The sequence below is a fragment of the Dysidea avara genome, chromosome 3 (genome assembly GCF_963678975.1).
Source record: "Dysidea avara chromosome 3, odDysAvar1.4, whole genome shotgun sequence".
NCBI lineage: Eukaryota > Metazoa > Porifera > Demospongiae > Dictyoceratida > Dysideidae > Dysidea > Dysidea avara.
This window is the reverse complement of record NC_089274.1, coordinates 33,180,841-33,204,651: the sequence shown is the minus strand read 5'-3', so window position 1 is coordinate 33,204,651 and position 23,811 is coordinate 33,180,841. Positions and strand designations below refer to the sequence as shown.

Sequence of the window (23,811 nt, the reverse complement as noted above, 5' to 3'; positions counted from 1 at the left end):
GGCATACTACTCCAACACGGAGGGACGGACAAATATCCTATAAATTCAGTGAGAGAACTTTAAAACTTTAAGGGTATGGTTTTGACTCTTACAATCACCATTTACACACTCCATACATATAGCTTTATATAAAATTGACTGATGCATGTCTTATGTTTAGTCTGATTGTGAAATACTTGGTCCATTATGAAAATACTCTTTCGTGCACAAAACTCTGAATTATAATAGCTAGACATTGGAATAATTATGTATAATTATAATAATAAAAATTCTCTATAAATAAAATTATATTTCAAATTCTTGTGTGCAAGTACATACTGTACATGTGCTAAATTAATCAATATGGTTGAAGCATTACTCTTTATATTTTGATTGCAAATCAATATATAGCTTGTAGCCATCAGTTAAAGGATTTCCCAATACAGCAGCACCAGCGCCAGCAATTTGCTTGTCTTCTTCACTCCACACAAGTGCATCTTCAGCATTTAAGTCACTGATAATGTTGGGGTACAATGGTCTTTCATTTGCATCCGGATTCCTGTTAAACAGATAATATCTTGACTGCACGGTGCATAATGTGTATGTGGTGTGCAATTACCATATGTTTTCTAAACTAGCTATATTATTACTATTAATACCGTCTGAGCTCGAACATTAATCCCATGCTGCTTCATTGGTGACCAATTTTTCTTCCAAGGACAAAGTATCATGCATATATACTTAAGTTGAGTGCACAAACCAAACACAATTCTACTTACACATACCATGACAGTAGTTAATATAACCTACGTTTTTTTACTGCAAATCCAGCTCTGTCTGCATCACAGTTTGGGTGAGCAATTTGAAGGCATATAGCCATCTCACCAACCACCCATGCACTCATTACACTTATCTGTTTGTACTCAAACTGAAATAAGTTTAAGAGCTCACAGTTTTGTAGAGTGTTTGAATGTAGTGGATTAAGTGGCTATATCAACTGCATGCAGTAACAGTGTACATTGTGCTTAGTAATGTGCTTTCTTTTGACACACTTATTATGCATTTAATGAATTGCTCCTAATTTGCTGGTATAATCCTCGATTTTTTTGCTAGCCCATAAGCTCAAAATTATGCTGGTATAATTGGCACAACATTAAAAGACTTGTGCAAGTCAAATATTTAAGCCCAATTTCACTGACATAATTTCTGATATACATTATATATATCTATGTCAAAACAGCCAATCTGTGAACACAGCCTTATTATACTTTGAGTTTAAAAATTATGAAATTAAAGGTGGTGACCATATAGTAGAGATCTGTAATACATAATATCAGTACAGCAAATAAATATCACAACACGATGCTGCACTTAAAAATATCGATATATCGAAAAGAACAGTGATTGTTCTATTACAGTGATCATCTCTTTCTTAGAGATACTACAAACAAATATAAATCCTCTCTATTACCTGTGCTATAAAGTGCTGTGTTACCATACAGTTATTGTCCTACCCAGGTCTTCAAAAAACAGTAGCTGTTACACTTCAGCTATAAAGAACTGCGCTACTAGACAATCTACTGTACCAGCCATCTTGACAATTCATCAAAATGTGGAGTATCTTTGTGGGAGCATGCATTAAAATATTTGTGGTGGCTAATTGTCTGGGTTGTGTATTTTCTGTTTTTTTCCATACTAAAACATAATATCAGAGTGCATTATCTAATTATATGTAATACACATGTAGTTTATTTACATTCACTGTGTTACAAATATACAAATTTGTACACAGTGAATTGGTATCAGCTCTTTAAGGTACAGATAAATCAGATATCAGCACAACTATTAGCTTAAATGATTGGTTATGCTAGCTAGTACCAGTCATAACTATAGCCATTACCACTTCAATATGGTATTGTGATACAATAGTGTTTATTGATATGTGATATACATTAAAATCACAGAACAGTGAATCACAGAACAGAACAATCACAGAACCCTACCATGTAGTGATTTCAATCCTATCAGCTTTGGGGCTTGTAATATTTTCTTTCATAGATGGCAAAATAGAGGTGCACCATTTTACTGGGGATGTTGAGCACCCCCAATTCAAAGTTGTATTGCACAATAGTTGTCATGTGAACCCCTGCAAGGTAGACTGGCCAATCAAGATTGAGATAGTCTAATAGAGCAGTCATGCACCTCAATACAACAGTCAAGCATGCATTAAAATAAATAGTATTTAGTTAACTGATAAAACCACTGAAATACCCAAAATATACCTAATTTTTCAAATATTTTCTATGGGGGAATGCCCCAAGATCCTCTTAGAATCCCTATGCTTTGCATGCCGGGTGTGCTTCACATCATACTACCAAAGGGGCACTCCCAACTCTTAACATCCTTCAGCCTCCTATGTGACTTTTACACAGATTCAGCAGTGAGTATTGTAAAATAATGTCACGGTTGTACTTGTACTGTAATTCTTACTGTGTTCTAAACCATTATATCAATAGAAAGAAACAGCATTTTCACACGTGCATGGCTCTGTAGCCCCTTCTCCAAGCACACCATTTTTGTATTATAGATGTCAGCCAGGTAGGGTAGACCATGGAGCAAATTTGATTAAATTTGCAGCAGCCATTTGTGAGATATAGGCGTTCAAAGTTTTGATTTAATTTCTTCATTTTTTTCTTTCTTCGTAAGCTGTAGAGGGCTTTAAAGGCTTCGATTTATTTTTGAACACTTTGCAAATATTGTTATAATATGCAAACGTGTAACTGGATTGCCTCGATCTTTGGTTCAAATTAAGAGCATATAATTGTGAATTCACATACCAAGTTTGCTATAATATCCACGGAGTTATGAGCACTTATTCACATAAAAGAATTAAGCTCCTGTCATGGTTACAAGGCAAATCAAGTATGGGAATAACTTGAAAATTATTGCATACATAGAATGATCATCGTAGCAGTGTGGTTTGAAAAGCAATAGAGTTACGGCTACAAAGTTACAAAGCAAAAGCCAAACAAGTGTAAAATTGCAGACTGATATACTCTAATAGAGCAGTCACTATGGGGTAAAAAAATGCACAAAAATGTCAAAAACAATTTACCAGAGTTCGAACCAGGAACCTCCATACCTTACACCTAACACCTGCATCCTTAATCACTGAACTGCTGCTATCTTGGCTGATCACCTGACTTTATTTCTGCTTTATAAATGAAAATTCTAGTTTAAATCTGCTTATAAATAAACATTTGTAAATTTCATAGATAGAAGTACTAGATTGTTCTAGAACATTCTATGTATGTTCTATTAGTAGAAGTCCTCAAAAATGTGCACTCTATTAGAGCAGAACAATAATCATACAGTACGATAGTACTGTATATTAGGACATCGAAGGTGTGGGGGCAATCCATGATATAATATAACCCAAAAACCTGCTGCGATTTTTCCTCACAACGACATGACAGTATTGGTTGGGTAAAACCAAGCCCAAAAGTGTCTTCAGATCGACCCGAAACGTTTCCGTCAAGTTGCTACAGATTTTTAAAAAAATTTTGTCAATGGAATTTTCTACTGCCTGCCTGCCTGCCTGCCTGACGCCTTCAGTCAAGCGTAGCGGAAAACTGGCTACAGCTACAGCCCTAATTCTTTCGCAGAAACGTTTCTAGATCGCTTAAGAAAAAACCTTTGGTATATTGATAAACATACAATGCTTGTGCTATTGCCTTTTATCCTTCTTTACCATGGCCATCAGTCAAGGTTCTAACGCGGAGTGTTAATAGACTACAGTACGGCTTCCATACCAGTGTATATGTGACCGTCTCAGTAAAAACCCGACTTGTTCGCACAATTAAAAAAAATTTTTTTATTCACTCAGCATTATTAGCAGTGTTCAAGGAATGGATAACCAAGATTTCAGTCTTCTGTGGTGTGTAGTTTTGAAATTATAGCACTAGACAGTAGGAAGAGCAAGATAATCGATTTGTACAGCGACTATACTGAAAATAAACTACAGGCGCTTACATTCGCAGTCATAACTTCCGTTTGGATTAGTCTACAACGTTGCAATTTGGCTCACAATGTTCACCATGGATCAGCACATCAGCCAAGGTATAGTGTTCGACCTATAGACACTTGCGCATATGGATATGAAGCGGTTTAGTAGACGAAACGATGACAATCTTGTTTACGTTTACCGCATTGTAAACAAACGCATGTGTCACGCATACCGTTGAAGCTACAGAAACGAAATAAAGATTTTCGTACTCTCCATGAGCAGTCGAATAAGATGGTATATAGGTTTAATCGACTTGAGTCTTCCTTCTTCGAATACTGGCCCAAGGAAAACTTGCATATTTTTCTTTGTAGCATGTGTAATTTTACGAATTATTTTTAAATTTCATTTTTCTCAATACGCATGCTTGTGCAAACAAGTCGGGGTTTTGCTGAGACAGTCACATATTGCATCAAACTATTCGAATACTCGTGGTCGCCGGTTGTACCATAAACACACGCGTATGTCAGACTTGCTGTTGATATTGATCAGAGAGACCAACTCACGGCGAACTATATAGCAATGTGTAAGTCAATAAATATAGTTTAATTGGTAACAATGTTAAACCGAGTCGGGTCATCCAGGTCCTGCTTTACAGATTATTCGGGTCTGACCCTACGTGCTAAATTAAATGTGGATGTGTTACCACACGTCATGGCTTAGCTCTGCTTCTTTCGTGAGCCACATCCACTTACGTAAATTACTGTCTGTAGACATATGGTAGCCACGCCCATGTAGATATGCACGAATCCACGTCCATTATTGTCTGCAGGCTTATGTAGAGCCACACCCACTGATCAGTTGTTATTGTATGAGTCATAATCTAGTATAATAGAGCTGTGAGTAACTCAGCAGATATTTAGTGGTCATAAGCTTACAAAAAAACTTCACAAACAAGTATAAGAAAAAATTGGGAATTTTAAATTAGATTAGGGACAATGTATAATGCTGCAATAAAAAGTACTGAACCAAGCTGGATCGGAGTAGTATGTAATGTCCAAATACTGTAAAACAATAAGAAGTGAATATCCCTACCGTGCATTGAGTGTAGCACAGTAGGGATATTCACTTCTTATTGTTTTACAGTATTTGGACATTACGTACTACTCCGATCCAGCTTGGTTCAATACTTTTTATTGCAGCATTATATATTGTCCCTAATCTAATTGAAAATTCCCAATTTTTTCTTATATTTGTTTTACTAAATATTGAAGTAATGCATGCAATACAATTAGTATTGCACCGATAATCGGTTCAATGATCTAATCAGTATCAGGCTGTTTGATTAAATCACAGCTGTGCAGTATAATGATGTGGGGGAGGCTAGACATAAGTTAATTGGAATTTTAATTAACTTATGTGTTGATGGTATAGCAGTGACATGCCCATAATAAACTGTCAGGTTTTAGGCCATGCCCAACAGTAAACTGAAGTTTTAGGTTTCTATGTAACACTTTCACACCTCAGATCAAAGAAGCCGCCCGGGCTACATATGAAATATAGCCAGTCTACAACTGGGCAGTTATTATATAGACGTTGGTGCTGAAATCGATTGTGGGGATCGATCAACACTCATGTGATTAGGATGCTTGACTTGGATTTCACTATGAAAATCACTTAGATGGAGAGCGTTTTGTTATCCTCGCCATCCTACGAACTGAAAAATGTTGGGCTAAGGTGAAAACTAGTGCTATAGCTTATTCATTCGATCGTTTCCGCACTTTTTCGAATACGAACACCCCCCCCCCCCCCCCCATCAATAAGCTACCACTCTGCACGGAGTAACCACTTTACAAGCAAGCTTACCTATCTAGGCCTTTAGTGAACTACGTAGTTTTCCCATAAATGATTCAATAGCACTGATTAAAACATTAAACTCGCGTAACGGAAATTCTCCGTGATATCTCTAAGGTATGTCTGTTTATCATAACCAAACGTAACCAGAACGTACTAGCTGCTGATCCATAATGGAAAATTTTAGGCATGCATATATAATACATCCAGTGGCTGCACTCGTATTGGCTTGGGTGATTGATCGCCCTGTACAGGCTATCAGCCTAATAAGTGTTACATATTAGCTGTAACACGGGGCATTAGGGCTTTGCCTGATATGTAGGCCCTCGGGCAGTCAGGCATACATATCAGGCAAAGTCCTCATGCCCGTGTTACAACTATTACATGTAGTACCAGCCATTTGTCTCAACAGTATATAGCAGTAGCAAAATGTACTTAAAAACCTGTTTACCACAAGTAACTTTTACTTGTGATATACATCTAACTTTATATTTTAGCCTAGAATGAGCTGTATATTAATGGTTATGTTACTAATATGAGTGATTTAATAATGATGAGAATGAGTGTTAGTGCTATTAGTGTATATCGGATCGGTTATCGGTAACAGCCAATTCTGTTGTTTAATATCAAATAATCAGCTAATTTGGTTATCGGTGCAACACTAAATACAATACATTTATAAGTCTGTCTTCAATAATCATCGTGTCTTAGAAAAAAAAGAAATGTGACTAAAAAAACCTAACGTCAGCCATAGGCTGGTTTTGGGGCCTTTTAAAGTACAAAAAGAAGTGAAATTTACACAAAAACAGCCAAGCAGTGGAAAAATGGTGCGACCTTAAAAAGCCTGGTGAATAGGTTGTGAAATCAAAGGTGGCAGCCAAGAAATGGCTGCAATGATAATAATGGCTGTGTGCTTTGTTAAAATTTACTAGCTTTAACATCATTGCAGTTATTTCTTTTGATTTCACAACTTTTTTCACCCAGGTTTTTAAGGCTGCACCATTTTTTCACACTTTGCTGTTTTGTGTGGTATTATACTTCAAAATATTTTCAATCATCATTATTGCACTGTACCAGCATCCAATCATGATTTGGTAAATCTGCCTAGGACAGCCTGGTGGAGGAGGTAGCCGATGTCCAGAACACACCAGTTTTATCATCTACACAAACATTATTATCATTAAATAAGTTCAAACGAACATAGAAACCTACATCATCAGTTGATTTGCTTTCAAACGGCTTGTGTCCAAGGCTCCATATTTCATACAGCACACATCCATAGCTCCATATGTCACTTTTAACCGAATATTTCTGATACAATAATGCCTGGACAAAAGCAAATTACATCCACTTTAGTAATTATAAACCATTTATGCTTGCTCTACACATTTACTGAATAAGCATTGTAACAATGTGCAGTACAATGTGTTAATACTAGTTATGCGAGTACCTCTGGAGGTGTCCATTTGGCAGGGATCTTTCCTCCTTTTGTTACATAATAGTTACTGTCTGTTATATCACGTGCCATTCCAAAATCAGCAATCTGCATAAAATACAAGAGAACTTTGTACAATCCATTATATTATTGTCTACGCACTTTGCACACGTTATCACCAGATATTAATATATTTCTGGCAGCTAGATCTCTGTGAACAAACTGTTTGTTGGCAAGATAATTCATTCCTGATGCAATTTGGCTGCTGAATAGTTGCAAGATATTTGGCAATCCATCACTGTATAATTCACCTTTCCTGAGATAAAGACAAAGAGGGCAATAGCTAGGTGACTACATACCTTGATATTTTAACATACTTCAGACTGATCTTAAGTAAATATTCTCGAAGGTCTCCTTTAGGCATGTACTCCAGAACGATCATCAATTTTTCCTCTTCAGTCACGACTCCATGCAACCGTACAACATTGTTGTGTAAAAATTGACCCATTATAGCTGCCTCTCTTAGAAATTTCACCTTCTCTGTCTCAGAACATCTGTCACTAATGGACTTTACAGCTACTATAGAAGAAGCATTTGTAGATTCGTCATGCCATTGAGCCAAGCTGACAATGCCAAATTCACCAGAACCAATTTGATGGTGGATCCTATGTGAAAAATTACATACACAGCATTAAAGACTAAATCGATTTCATTAAACGTACTGTAGGTCACTTTGTTTAAGCTTTCTGTACTTCTTTTTCTCAAACCATTCATATATCTTTTCCTTCTGCATCCCAGGATCTTGGTATATTGAGTCTTGGGGAATCTCATATGGATTAGGATCTGGAATTTTAGGTACACTTTTTACACTTCTATTAACACTTGGGCGTTCTGTTGTAGCTTTAGATTTGTTCATAAACTTTAAAGTTGATCCTTCAGGAATATGGTATATGTTCACCGATGCTGCAGACGATTTTCGACCCTCAGACTCAACAAACGGAGTCTGCTCAGCCACACTATCATCAATGTAGTCATAGTTGGGCATTGTAATAGAAGTAACTAACTGAAATGAAATAAGAATAACATTTTAAGAGCACAAAAGTTTCTTAAGATACATACATCATATTTGTTATCACACTCAGAATACAGGTCATTCTGAACTTGCATAGTGGATGTAGGGCTTTCCATTGCAACAGCATTAGTGTAAGCTAGCATAAGAAAATTGCAACATATGCAGCTGATTACAGTATACTAATACAAACTTACATGATGGTAGTGAATGATCTTTTTGGTGATCATTTATTGAGTATTTCCGTTTTCTTCGTTGTTTGTATACAATCAATATCAACACAACACATACAATAGCAACAACTGCAATTCCTATGATGACACCTGCTGCAATAGCTCCTGGACTGGAGCCACTACTACCACTTGAAGCTACAAACAAACAGTTCATGAAAAGTCATCCATTGATTTGGAAAATATCATGAACCATGACAGAGGGTTCATAATAGGGATCACTCTTTTTTTTTTGCAAAAATCCTTATAGAACATGCACCAAAAACCTACCTTGAAGCATCCTTACACTAATCTGATGATTCTTTACAAGGAGTATACAGGGTGTAGGTCCACTAGTGAGTAGTGGAACCTCAGTTATTCGGACCCCACAAATCCAGATTCTGAATTATGAAAATGACTGCTCTATTAGAGTTTTGACTGTACTATTAGGGTAGTTGAATAATACTGAATCTTTAAAAAAGTTTCTTTATGCTATTTATAAACAGTTTCAGACTTTTCAAAGTTATGGACCACCCCTAGTCTCAAGGGGTTTGGATAACTGAGGTTCCACTGCATCAAGTAGAGAGGAAACTATCAGTGTACTTCAAACAAAACTGAAATTTATCGTTTGTTCATATTAGACCAGGAAAAGTTTTATTGTCTTAATTACAAAACAAGCACATGAGAGCAGGAGGTCATTTTTCCATTAGGGAAAGTGAAATGTGCTGCATTTCAGAAGTCATTGCTGAGCTGATTTTAGGTTTAGCTATACCCACCAAGCTTTATGATCCATATGCTACATTGATATGCATAGTACACTAAATAATCTCTGGCTGTAAGTACAATACAGCATCACCGCTACTTGACAGCACATGATATTTCACAGAGTTTCTAAGAAAGTCCCATAAAGTCTCCAGCACTCATCGCAGATAAAACTAGCTAGGCCCAGACTGTCTACTCTGAGATACATGTACAGGTGGAGTAAATAACACATACACACAACAATTGATAGATAATGCTACAGCTAATTGTCTTACATCGCATGCAGTCTGCCTCACATGCAGTCTGCCTCACATGCAGTCTGCCTCACATGCACCTGATTATTTTATTAGAGTATTAACTGTTGTATTTGAGTAAAGAGCTGAGAAATCTTAAGTGCATGGGAGTTTCAGGTAATCACCTTTTCTACTCCTATGTATCAGCTATATGTTAATTCTATTATTGTGAAATGAGTACTACACATAGTTCACAGATATCTAATTATACGTTTGTGCCTTCCTACAATAGCAATCCTATCCAAAGTTGGCACATGTACATCTCCATAAGCAGGAGCTTATAAGCGCCTTCAGTGCTTATAAACCTTTTAGTTTTTGCATACATTAATTAATACATTTCATTATTATTTATGACATAATTTTGATCACATTTCTCATTATTCTTATATTACATTCATTATTCCTAGGACCGGGTCACAAGTACATAAACCAACATGACAACCTACCAATAGGACATGTACAAACACTGCCATAGCTAGCACCAGCAGTGTGCTGGTGGAAATGATACTTATACAAAGGTGAGGGGGTGTATCTGGTGACAATCACAACACTAAACAACTTTGAATTAAAATTTGATATACACTAAAAAACAAGTTAGCCAGTGGTATATTTTGGTTTACATTGTAGGTGTGTGATGTCTATGAAGATGACTAAATCAAGAACTGAAGCTATGCACAACAAGGTGGTGAAGCTGGCACATGATCCCAAATCAAGTCAATATGGTACAATAGTGGCAGAGCCTGACATAACTGTGGTGTGGAAATGGCACAGTGATGTGTACACACTGTATGCATATGCAGCATACTAACAAGAGATAGACATTATTGTAGTAGTGTATGCAGCAATGCATTGTTGGCAACACTGAAGGTGAAAAATAAATTCAGTTAACAAACTAGGTGAAGGATGAAGCATACAAAATGTATGACAAATGAACAATAGAAACAATATTGTAAACATGTAAAAGTACGCTCAATCTTGATGCACATGAGCACTTCTTGTTGTTCACAAGTGCATATGCTGGCATGGTGGCTTGGAACTCACTGTACCACCTGGAAACAAGACTGAACACTTATCCAATGAATGGCCACTAACCACAAACAATCAGTAATTGGTAGTATTTGACTAGTATTTTAAAAATTGTTAATTTAAAAATGAAGTAGGGATTTATGCAATAAAAAGTAGAGATGAATGATGATGTTACAGCATAGCTCAGTGGGAAGTCCCTACTTTGGCATTGAACAAAATAATAATAGCTAATGTGCCAAAGTAGGGACTTTCCCACTGAGCTATGCTGTAACACCATCATTCATCTCTAATTTCACTACTTTTTATTGCATAAATCCCTACTTCATTTTTAAATTAACAATTTTTAAAATACTAGTTTGTTTAGTTTTTTGTTGTGGCATAGTTAGCTACAATATAACTTGGATTAGTCCACTTGTATTTCCACATCTGTAGGTACTATGGGAAAGGCAGATACCATCACTTATAAACATGCCCATTTGCTCAGTGAGAAGTAGAGTTCCCTATATGTTGTGATTATGGGCTGGCTTCACTGTAGTTTGAGGTTCTCCTTGCTGCACTCTTCAGTAATGAGTATCAGGGATCGTAATTTAGATGCAAGCGTCCCTGTGTGTCTCCAGCTGTCGACCTTGCTGTTGCTGAGGGGTACGTGCCTATCTCCTTTAGAACAATGTTATACTAATAATATATTGTGCTTGCTTCTTTTTCTTATAATAATAACTATGTCTTCCAGAACAATGTAACTTGTAACTGTTCCATCATACATGACTGTTGTATTAGAGTGACTGTTGTATTAGAGTATATCTCCATGACTGCTGTATTAGAATATATCTCAAGTCAGCCAAGGGGTGTGCAGCTAGCTATAACAACAAGGAGTGAGGTGATCTTGTTTATTGCTAAGTAAACAGCTAGATTGTTAAGAGGTTGGATCTTAGAACTCTTTCGCGATTATCTTTATTTGGGGGCGTGGTCGCAAACCTATTGCGAACGAGATCCCAATCGTGAAGTTGCAGATACCTAGCAAGTGTAACCCATATAGTAGCGCTGGGACTGAAGCGCTTCTGAAATCCAGCTCTGAAATAATTCTGTAGCGTTTAAATATGCTCCTGAAAGAAAGCGTTGGTACGAAAAATTAACACCTCGATATGGTTTCATTGGATGAAGAAGAAGACAAGTAGCTTGATTGAAGATAAAAGAAAAGGCGCAGAGGGCCTACACTCGTCGGAACCCCAAAAGGTACATCCCACTGGTGAGTTTGTTATTGTGGCGTAAAATGGTGGCCATGCGCTGCTTCGTTTGGCCTCTAGTCTTGCGACTGTGGTCAGGCAGTGAGGCAGTGAGGATAAAATCCGAGTTTTGTCAATTTTTAAAAAAAATTCTATATCCGGCCACCTGTTAGTGTTTTGTTATATTTAATGCTGTAGTATGTATTATATGGACTAGTACTATTCCGTAAAGGTGATTCTTGTCGTGTAAAATTTCTCTAGGGTGATTTTTGAAGGTGTAATTTTGGGCGGCGCATGAAAGTTTCACCGCAATCCCTACTTAAACGGTAATACTGTACCATTTGATAATCACAAAAATGAGTGAAATACCCATGAAAAACTGTTCAAAAAAGGTGTGTCCACTAAAGTAACTGGTAAAAAAAAGAGCTGATATCTGGTGTGGCCAATAATTAATGCTAATACAGTTTATGAAAAGCTGATATTGAACCTTTACTGACTTGCATAGTCTTCTGAATTAATTCTAATTGGCCAATTGGCTGTCTTTTTCAATAGTTAGTGTGGAGTAAAAAGTACTAGGATAAAAGGGAATGCAGCAAGAGCACAAGCCAGCGGTAAAAGATTAATGTTAGATTTTCATAAAATATACTTAGTTGCATATATTAGCATTCATTCTTGGCCACAATAGATATCAGCGTCAGCACTTACATGCATGAATGTATTCAATGTAAGCAAGTTTATGATGACTGTGACTTCAAACATGAAGATGGTGTGAACTTATTTGAATAGGATGTGTTTTGTTTAGTAATTACAGGCACATCAAAGCTTTACATATGCTCTTATTATTCACTATTGGTAATACATACTTAGTGATAAATTAAGGACCTCAAAAACTTACCACTTTTGCACACAACATCATTACCACTCCAGCTCCCATCACCCTGACAAGTCCTGTTATTACTACCAGTTAGCTTATAATCAGTGTTACATGTAAAGTTACAAGTGTCTTCATACGAAGGAACTCCATCATCTCCCAGTGAACAAAGCGTCATCATTCCATTGTCAGGATCAGTAAGTGAAGAACAACGAACTGTAATTTGGAGTAAACTTACAAAATAGTTAAACAACTAATTTACTCACCTCTCTCACAAGTTGTTGACCCATTCCATCCTACACTATTAGTAGCCACATCAGTCACAACACATGTGTAGGATCCTCCTCCTCCAGTGTAGCCATCGACACAGACAGTAGTACATGTTGACTCGTACTGTGTGTTACATGGTGACTGTACTTGTGAGTTATCAACAGGTGGTGATGTGGGGCAGTTCACTGCTGCACATATTGGATCTCCTCCACTCCAACTTTGATCAGCTAAACACATCCTACTATTAGATCCTTGTAACACATAACCTGGATTGCAGGAAAATGTACAAGTGTCCTCAAACACACCATTAGTAGCTCCATTTGGACATTCAAGGACTGCACCAGTTGGACTGGGACAAGGAGCTAAAGTACAGACAAACACAAATGCATTAATACATTTATAAGTCCTTACTACACACAAACCTCTCTCACACATCACATCTACTCCACCTATTGGTACCCACTCAACAATGGTAGGATCACTTGTTACATTACACAAGTAAGTAACACCATCTCCAGTGTAGCCTTCACTACATGATAGTGTACATTGTGACTGATAAGCTTGATTACATGATGGTTGTGATATTGTAACATTGTTTATGATCTGACTAGAACAGTTCAGTGGTGGACAAGATGTTACTACTCCACTCCAGCTACCATCACTCTGACAGGTCCTAGTGTCACTACCAGTTAGCTCATAGCCAGTGTTACATGTGAAATTACAAATATCTTCAAAGGAAGGAATTCCATCATCTCCCGGTAAACAAGTCACCACTCCATTGTTAGGATTAGCAAGTGATGGACATCGAACTATATTATATGATAATCACTTCATGTACATCATACCATACATTGTAATATAATAGTTTGAAATGCCTTACATAAACATTCTGCAACTAGCCACCGAAACACAACAAAATTGCAAAAATAATTATGCTCTAAACACACATACACCTGTAGTTACTGTTCTGTAACAATGCCAATTTTTGCTTTAATATCCCAGAAGTATGTTGGTTTCCTGAAAAGTATGTTGCATGTGAGAGTGGGTGCACATGCATGCATATGTGGCATGCATACGTACAAGTGTGCATGAATGTGTGTTTGTGCAAGCATGTGTGCATACATATATAAGTGTGTGTGTACACATGTAAGTGTGCATGTGTGTGTGTGTGTGTGTGTGTGTGTACATGTACTTATGAGCATAAGCATGTGTACGTGCACACCCACATGCATGTGACTATCTACAAAATTTGTGTGTGTATATGCACGGACAAACATTTATGTATTTAAAAATAAATACAGCATAATAATAATATAGACTTTTGCTAAGATAATCTAGTAAATTAAAAGGAAAGTTTCAAAAATAAAATAAAATTATAATACCATTTTTCCACCAAATTGTTTGACTTGGTGTGTACCACGTCATAGCCACTTTTTGCATCATACAGTATGATAGTACTGTAGAGCAGGGACCACTAAAGTTTGGGCATGGCCCATGAAAAAAATATCACCCAAAATCCACTTTCCCTGACAACGATGAAACAGTACCCAAACAAGCCTTCATGTTGACCCAAAATGCTTTCAACAAGTTGCTATGGATTTTTAAAAAATGTATATTTTTCTAATGACTGACTGACTGACTGACTGATACCTTCAGACAAGCGTAACTCAATAATAATTCAAGTACTAAGAATAATAAGAAATGTAGTTAAAATTCCCTTTGGTCTAATGTGGTATGCGTGAGTTCACAAGTCATAATAATGGTACAAAAAAGTAAGCAAACAAGTATAAGGAAAGTTTATAAAATTTTGTTCAATTATGGATCATGAAAAAAAGTAGTGAAACAAGTGAGGTCACCTACACTTGAAGATATACTTGTGGAATTCAATTCCTAATTCCAGTCATGGGTTTGACTGAATTAGGGATTGAATGTCCATTAATATATCTTCTGGTGTAGGCAACCTTCAATACTTTTTTGTATGATCCCTATAATTGAACTTAAATTTTAAATTTTTTTCCTTATACTTGTGTATGTATAAATGTACATGAATACTTCAAATACTTAATGCATAAATGACACTGACATAGATAACTAAATTACCTCTTCTACAGACATCATCACTATCACTCCAACTCCCATCACTCTGACAGGTCCTAGTGTCACTACCAGTTAGCTCATAACCAGTGTTACATGTGAAACTACAAGTGTCTTCATAGGAAGGAACTCCATCATCTCCCAGTGAACAAGTGATCATTCCATTATTAGGATCAGTAAGTGATGGACATGGAACTATAATTATTCACATGCAAACAATCAAGACATATGATACTGTGTTGTATGGCCAAGGAAGCTGAAGTGCCACACACTGTGAGTATATTAACAGAAAGGTGGTCCTTCTTGAAATTACACCATTTTGCACTATAGCTCCCCACCAGGCTACACACCAATTTAATCAAAATCACTCTAGATGTATACATGACCAAAGCTATAATTTTCTTCTTAATGAATCCACTGGTATATTCTTTTCATGCACTTTACAAAAATTGCAAACTCCTTCTTAAGCACCTTGAACTTTGGTATGTGTAAATAATGTACTGTACGTAATTATCCAAACTTTCAGTTAACTGAACTTCCAAAAGTGATTATTCTATTAATATAGTCGAAAAGGTTAAAGCGTTAAATATGTTGGACTTTTCAGTTATGCAAACACTAGGTGGTCCCCAGAGGTTCAGAAAATTAACTGAGTCCACAGTACAAAACTTGCTGAAAATCTGATACATTTACAGTGTTATGTATGATTATTCACATAAAAGATCAATTTTTGTAATGGCTACAGGGTAAACCACTTATGGGAATAACTTGAAATTACTCTGTACACAGATCAATCATCATAGCAGTATACCTTTAAATACTGTAGTTAAAATAAATCAGAGTAACAGCTACACAGTTACAAGGCAAAAACAATTAAGAGGGTCAAGATACTCTGATAGAATTATAAAAAATGTGCATGAAAATGTCACAAACAGTTGTCCAGGGTTACAAGAGAACTCTATTCTAAGCACCCAAGTAATTAACCATGCACTTAACCATTGAGCCACTACTGTCAGCTGCTCACTTCACTTGATTTATACAGTACCGTTTAATAATTGATTTTCACTATAGCTACCTTCTAAGTATAAACAGCCAAGCTGTGAAAAATAGGATGCAACTTTCAAAACAGCTGGGTTGAAATGGCAAATGCAACACTTCTCAGGGACAAATCCAGTAGCTGGCAAGGGAGGGGCACAAACAGGCTAAGTTGTAGGTGCCGTGGTTTGGGAGAACAGATTCTCTTGTTAGCTAGTTGCTGTATTTTGAAGCAGCACAGTGTTTCACTGTTGATTTTTGCCATTTTGGCCTTCGCAGATCTTAAAAATTGTTTAAAAGGCTATGAATGTCTTAAACACCAGCAGTATGATAATTATTTTAGAGGTGTTTACTATGCATGACTTTGGTTTCAGGTAAGTTTGCAATAAATAGTAGTAATATTTCATGAGGCATAGATTAATTTTCCGACATGGTTTAGGATGGCTACAGGATTGAGCCTGCCTAGGCCCAGTCATGATTTTTTCTCCTTCCTGAAATTGTTTAAACACACTTATATAACATCTTTAAACAGGCTGAAGGACCAGGTGTAATACAGACCTTCAGCACTTGTGCTGTAAATCCTTAACAGGCAAAACTAAAAGTTTTTCAATCAAAAGAAGTATGGCTCCCCACAAAGGGAGGAGGGAGGTGAATTTTCCCTAAATACATCCTGGGTCCACCATTGCTTTTGGCCAGGCAACATATTGCTTCGTAACTTTCAAATGTTTCATCATATTCAACTCGGACCAATACCAGTAGGTAGGTATGGCAGTTAATGTAGTTTCTAAATCTGTACAGAAAATAAGGATATTTGTATATATTGTTACAATGAATCTTGTGCTGACTGTCACAATTTTTCCAATGAAATCATCCACAGCATCCAGTGATCATGCAATACATAATTAAAATCCAATCAAAACATTTCCACTTACATGAAACTGGACTATTGGCACTGTTTCAATAAACTCAAAATTATCAAACTTCCTGTCTTTCAATAAATACTACGTATATAATCTATCTGGCTTCACTACTTAAAAAGTATTCAATGGCCATTAGCAACATTCATAACAAGCTCACCTTACCCTTTCTGTACTATCTGTTAACAAAATGGAACATTACGGTTGTCACGAGCCTCTTATGATCACAGTAATTGACGGCCCTATGCAGTTTTTTTTCTCTATAGCAGCCACCTTTACATAAAAGGACAAAAATTTCTGACCTAAGATGGCCATTATACACAGGTTCCATGCTAGTTATAACAACGGAAGATCTGGAACATGTTAACATATGTGTGCAATCTTTGAAGACAAATATGTTTGCTTTATTTTAAACGTAAGAAAATCATTGACACTAAGTCAAATAAATAGTAAAACTGTTCCTTCTTCCTTCAATAATCATCATTGTGTCTAAAGAAATGTGGACCCCAAAGATGGTCTATGACCAGTTTTTGGGTGCATAAAGTACAAAAAAAATTATTAGCCATACCAAAACAGCCAAGCTGTAAGTGAATAATGGGTGAAACCTTTGTTAAAAGTTACAAAATCATATAGGTACGTAGCAACCAAGCAAGAATATTCAACCTTGAAAATGACATAGATAGTTGATTGGTATTTACATTACTGCAGTTGTTTCTTAGTCATCGCCTTTGAATCCACAACAGGTTTTTGAAGATTGCATTTTTTTTGCAACTTGTTTATTTTCGCATGGATTATAAATCTGCTATATTGCTTTTACCTCTCATACACATTACATCACTACCACTCCAGCTCCTATCACTCTGACAGGTCCTAGTGTCACTACCAGTTAGCTCATAACCAGTGTTACATGTGAAATTACAAGTGTCTTCATAGGAAGGAACTCCATCATCTCCCAGTGAACAAGTGATTACCCCATTATTAGGATCACTAAGTGTTGGACATGGAACTACATAAGAGAAAAATTGACATATGCAGTTCTACAGTGTTAGAAACTCTCACCTCTTGTACATAAAGTATCATTACTACTCCAGTTCTCATCACTCTGACACATTCTGGAACTACTACCAGTTAGCTCATAACCAGTATTACATGTGAAACTACAAGTGTCTTCATAGGAAGGAACTCCATCATCTCCCAGTGAACAAGTGATCACTCCATTATTAGGATCAGTAAGTGATGGACATGGAACTATGTAAACACCTTAATTACATGCTTCTATGCACTTAACGTTACCTCTAGCACACATTGCATCATTACCACTCCAGCTTCCATTTCTCTGGCAGGTCCTAGAGTCACCACTACCAGTTAGTTCATAACCATTGTTACATGTGAAACTACAAATATCTTCATAGGAATGATTTCCATCATCTCCCAGTGAACAAGTGATTGTTCCATTAACAGGATCAGTAAGTGGTGGACATGGAACTATGTATAAGAGTTCACATGCAAATGATTGTACTTGCAACATCACTTTTACCTCTAATACACAGTGCATCAGTACCACTCCAGCTACCATCACTTTGACAGATCCTTGTGTCACTACCAGCAAGCTCATAACCAGTGTTACATGTGAAATTACATGCATCTTCATAGGAAAGAACTCCATCATCTCCCAGTGAACAAGTAATTGTTCCATTGTTAAGATCAGTAAGTGATGGGCATGTAACTGAGAGTTACAGTTAAAATTTTATGTGTAATTTTACAAGTTCTCACCTCTTGTACATAAAGTATCATTACCACTCCAGCTCCCATCACTCTGACAGGCCCTAGTGTCACTACCAGTTAGCTCATATCCAGTGTTACATGTGAAACTACAAGTGTCTTCATAGGAAGGAACTCCATCATCTCCCAGTGAACAAGTAATCATTCCATTATTAGGATTAGAAAGCATCAGGCATGAAACTGTATAAACACCTCATTTGCATGGCTTTATACACATTTGGTATTAGCTTTACCTCTAGTACACATGGCCTCACTACCACTCCAACTCCCATCACTCTGACAGGTCCTAGTGTCACTACCAGTTAGCTCATAACCAGTGTTACATGTGAAATTACAAGTGTCTTCATAGGAAGGAACTCCATCATCTCCCAGTGAACAAGTGATCATTCCATTATTAGGATCAGTAAGTGATGGACATGGAACTGTGTACATGCATGTGAAAAGTAAATATGTATCACTTTACAGTGTATATTCAGCTTGCCTCTTATACACATGTCAGTGCCACTCCAGGTCCCATCATTTTGACAAGTCCTAGTATCACCATCATATCCAACACCACAAGTGAGGTTATAAGCACAAACATCTTCATAGGAAGGAACTCCATCATCTCCCAGTGAACAAGTGATTGTTCCATTATTAGGATCAGTAAGTGACGGACATGGAACTAAGTATATACAGTAAAGTTATTACACAGTTTAACAATATCTATTAGCCACACACACCTCTACTACACATTGCATCACTACCATTCCAGATTCCATCACTCTGGCAAGTTCTCTCTTCACTACCAGTTAGCTCATATCCAGTATCACACATAAATATACAAGTGTCTTCATAGGAGAGAATTCCATCATCTCCCAGTGAACAACTGCCAGTCCCATTAATTGGATCCATAAGTGATGGGCATAAAACTGTGTAATGTCAACATGCAGGTAATTACAATACGTATGTACCGGAAAATTTTTTAAAATCACCATATTGTTGCACTACAAAATCACCACAAATTTTATCTTAAAAATTGCTTCTTTGATTTGTCAAACTTGTGTCACACCAATCATGCATTGTAGTACATAATGACTTACAGGAGTCGGTATTGAAGATGTAAGGAAACAAAAGAGAAATTAATATGTCATCACTGGCACAATTGGAAACTAAAATCAAGCACAACTTTACACTGCCATTTTTTGCTTCTAAATAGTCAAGTTTACAGAAATCAATACCTTTGGTTTTAGTGATCTTCTACTGGCATACTTTTAACCAGATTAGCACAGTTGTCGAATGCTAACAAACAAAGCTTTGAGCTTGATTTTTAAGTAATGTGTTGAGTTTGTAGTACCTAAGTACAAAACTATATATGTTACCATGCAGATTTGTGAAAAGGGGCCTCCCACACATATCCAAAATTAATTACCAAATTTGATGACTCACAACTTCAAAGGCTACTGACTTGAAATTTGGTCAGTAGTGAGCACCACCATAACTAGGGGATGGAGCTCTAGCTATATGTTTCTTGAAAACTAAGTTATGGTATTTCAAGTTCATAAATTAGATGTGTATGGAAGTCTCCTTTTAACATATCTGGTCACATATACGTGTAGAAAGCTCTTTGAGAAAAATATTAAAGTGCTAAATATTGCAGTCACTAAACACTCAGTGATGGTTTTGTGACTACCTAAAGACAAGACTATAAAAGAAGTACACTACTAATTATAGTGACCAACCAAAACTCTTTTGTTTAGTTTTTGTTGTACCACAGCTAGCTACAGTGTAACTTGTGACTGTTCTATTAGAATATCACACATGACTGTTGTATTAGAGTATCTCAAGTCAGCCAAGCAATAAAGGGTGAGGTCATCTTGTTTACTGTTAAGTAAATCTTCAACACTATCCTTGCAGCTACTCAGTTCAGGCATTATGTATTAAGATATGTTATATATATATATTCATAGTTATATCTCAGTACAAGGGCAATATCAGTTATCATCTAACATGGCTGGTTTCAAAGTTTGCTTCCACGTGCTGATTGACAACCCACATGCTAAGGTGATAAGTTAGTTATCATGCAGTATGGTATTTTGATCCTTGGGATACAAAACCTGTTATGGGATAGAGGTCACAAATATCTTCCACTTGGGTACATTTCCATCTTCAAATTAACTTCCTTCAACTTTTTACCTAAGCAATGAGGGATTGTCATACTAATTAAACCAGGTGCGCTCACAGCCAGTTGAAGGCTGGTTGTGGGTAAGCACCTGGTTTACTGAAATTGTTTTCCCAAAAAATGTGTCTGTATGCATGCATGCATGTATGTATGTATGTATGTATGTATGTATGTTTGTTTATCTTTTTGCACCCACATGAGCAAAGTGGCTTATACTAAAAGTAGCCTCACAGAACCAGTATAAACCTTCCTGGTGGGAAAGCTTTTGCTTCGAGGCGTTTTATTTGTGCCAGCTTGAAAAACAGGTGAAGCAAGTTACTGAAGACATAGATTCTCTATAATCTATGCTGAAGACATTATGAACGCCTTTTAAAATGGGGTGTATGGGCATAATACAACTGAAAAAAACAAAACAGCATAATAGGCTTCGTAAGACCCCAAAAATAATGAATTCCTTTGATAGACACACTATAAACAGTTGAGAAGATACTTTTGTGTGCTGTAAAGTGGTTTGTTAGAGTTACGCTTCCTTAGCAGTGCATAGTAACATAATTACCAAATTACAATATAAATCATGAATTACAAAATATGATAAATATACACGGATGATTAATTACCTCCTATTTAGTTAGAATGGGATAGTATTATTACATCGGTGTCTGGTTTTTAGAAGTAGCATAACATCAACTTGTATTAAACATGCTTTGTGTATAGTGAAATTACTTCACAGCTAATATCAAGGTTATAAGTGTAAATGAGGAGTCAATTATAATTACCCGTAGGACTAAAATGAAGCCCCTTCCATAAACCACAGAGTAAGAGAAACAATACTTCTCAATAAGAAAATCCATCTCCAAATTGGTAGACTGACTGACTGACTATCTAACTAACTCAGGTACAGATCAGTTCAGTGCTTTGATTGCTATGATTCTTACTGTAAAACATTTTGTAAAATTTTGTGCATTTAATTGTACAGCATAATCTTTCGATCCAGACGGCAGCATGACAATATCAATTATGCACACTGGCAGTTCCCTCACACAAAGTATCAAATTCATGTGGAATTTACCTCTAGTACAAACAGCATTACTACCACTCCAACTACCATCACTCTGACAGGTCCTAGTGTCATTACCAGTTAGCTCATAACCAGTGTTACATGTGAAACTACAAGTGTCTTCATAGGAAGGAACTCCATCATCTCCCAGTGAACAAGTGACCATTCCATTATTAGGATCAGTAAGTGATGGGCATGTAACTGAGAGTTACAGTTAAAATTTTATGTGTAATTTTACAAGTTCTCACCTCTTGTACATAAAGTATCATTACCACTCCAGCTCCCATCACTCTGACAGGTCCTAGTGTCACTACCAGTTAGCTCATAACCAGTGTTACATGTGAAACTACAAGTGTCTTCATAGGAAGGAACTCCATCATCTCCCAGTGAACAAGTGACCATTCCATTATTAGGATCAGTAAGTGATGGGCATGGAACTACACAGGTTTTGAAATAATTAACCTTCAATGCCAAACAGTTCTACTATAATATTATATTCACTACAGCATACGGTACAATAGTAGGAATCACAAAGGTCTCCTGCAAGAAAATACAGACCAGAAACCAGCTTCACAATATTTTCATGATACCTTGGCAGTATTGGTTAGGTATAATCAAGCACAAAATGGAAACCTGAGGTCACACATCATTGGCATTGACAGAGTAAATAGGAATCTGTCAGGACACAACTTGATGCCATCAGCTATGCTCCTTTCTTTTGTTAATTCTCTATGTATACTGACAAAAATTTCTATGCAATTAAAGGCCCAAGGATAATGCTACATGCAAACTAATTATATAAGTACAAAGAAAAATATGACCGAACTTGTGAAAAAGGGTCTTGTAGCCTTTCCTATTACATGTCAATAACTTAACTTGTGAATAAGGTACTGGCTTGACACTTTATACACCTAACATTTCACTACTGTGACGTAATATGAAGGCATTAGATTATACACCTGGGGAGTAATGATTGGACAAACATAAAACTTTGGAAAGGCTATAAGACCCCCTTTCACAGGTCCAATCACAAATAGGGAAATCAAGACACACGATAGTGTGTCATGCGGCCAAGTACAGCCAGTGTTGAGATGCAACAGACAAGTGCATATTTTACAGCATACAAGAAAACGCCATTTTCATGCATCCGTAGCTTGATAGTGTTTGACTGCAAATCAACCAGTTTTGCTGTGAACTCCCTCGGGGTAGGGCACCTCCCATTTCAAATTTGAGCTAAATCCACCAAACCATCCCTGAGATACACACCTTTAAAATTTGCCTTAGTTTCTTCATATTTTTCATCATCTTCTTTTCACTTCACTTAGAAAAATCACTATAACTCGCTCATGGTTTATTCGATTTTCTTCAAATTTGGAGGGCAATAAGAACGTAATGTAGCACGTTTACAGTCCAAATTTCATACACTTTAGATAAATAACAAGGGAGTTATACACAATTTTTGAAAAATGTGATAGCTATTTTTTGTCACGACCACAGGGTAAACCGCTTGAAGGAATGACTTGAAAATCAGTCTGTACATGGAGTAACCATCGTAGCGCAAAACTTTTGTGGTTTGAAAGAAATCACACTAACAGTCATGGAGCTACGTATAACAAAAATGCCAACCACATGTAAAAAGCGCACGATCGAGTTTTGTTAAGCTACAAGCAAGTCACCTGGTAGAGAGTTCAAATCACCCTGTAGAGAGTTCAGCTACAAACAAGTCACACTGTAGAGAGCTCAGTTACAAACAAGTCACCCAGTAGAGAGTGTA

At 36.7% G+C, this 23,811-nt stretch overlaps 1 protein-coding gene across 1 annotated transcript in view; it reads right to left on the bottom strand.

The window, feature by feature from the left end:
* Window positions 1-229: 229 nt before the first annotated feature.
* LOC136250775 (uncharacterized) overlaps window positions 230-23,811 on the bottom strand; it is a 38,663-nt gene continuing 15,081 nt past the window's right edge. The window contains exons 5-27 of the mRNA XM_066043062.1: window positions 22,286-22,474; window positions 22,050-22,238; window positions 19,542-19,730; window positions 19,301-19,483; window positions 19,053-19,241; window positions 18,811-18,999; window positions 18,575-18,763; window positions 18,331-18,522; window positions 18,097-18,285; window positions 17,855-18,043; window positions 15,095-15,283; window positions 13,417-13,803; window positions 12,991-13,356; window positions 12,749-12,940; window positions 8,538-8,708; window positions 8,391-8,479; window positions 7,994-8,334; window positions 7,649-7,936; window positions 7,434-7,587; window positions 7,287-7,379; window positions 7,049-7,162; window positions 6,911-6,996; window positions 230-538 (exon numbers count right to left, since the gene is read on the bottom strand). Of these exons, the coding sequence (XP_065899134.1) occupies window positions 355-538; window positions 6,911-6,996; window positions 7,049-7,162; window positions 7,287-7,379; window positions 7,434-7,587; window positions 7,649-7,936; window positions 7,994-8,334; window positions 8,391-8,479; window positions 8,538-8,708; window positions 12,749-12,940; window positions 12,991-13,356; window positions 13,417-13,803; window positions 15,095-15,283; window positions 17,855-18,043; window positions 18,097-18,285; window positions 18,331-18,522; window positions 18,575-18,763; window positions 18,811-18,999; window positions 19,053-19,241; window positions 19,301-19,483; window positions 19,542-19,730; window positions 22,050-22,238; window positions 22,286-22,474 (4,541 nt within the window). The 3' untranslated portion in view covers window positions 230-354. The remainder of the gene's footprint in view (window positions 539-6,910; window positions 6,997-7,048; window positions 7,163-7,286; window positions 7,380-7,433; window positions 7,588-7,648; window positions 7,937-7,993; window positions 8,335-8,390; window positions 8,480-8,537; window positions 8,709-12,748; window positions 12,941-12,990; window positions 13,357-13,416; window positions 13,804-15,094; window positions 15,284-17,854; window positions 18,044-18,096; window positions 18,286-18,330; window positions 18,523-18,574; window positions 18,764-18,810; window positions 19,000-19,052; window positions 19,242-19,300; window positions 19,484-19,541; window positions 19,731-22,049; window positions 22,239-22,285; window positions 22,475-23,811) is intronic.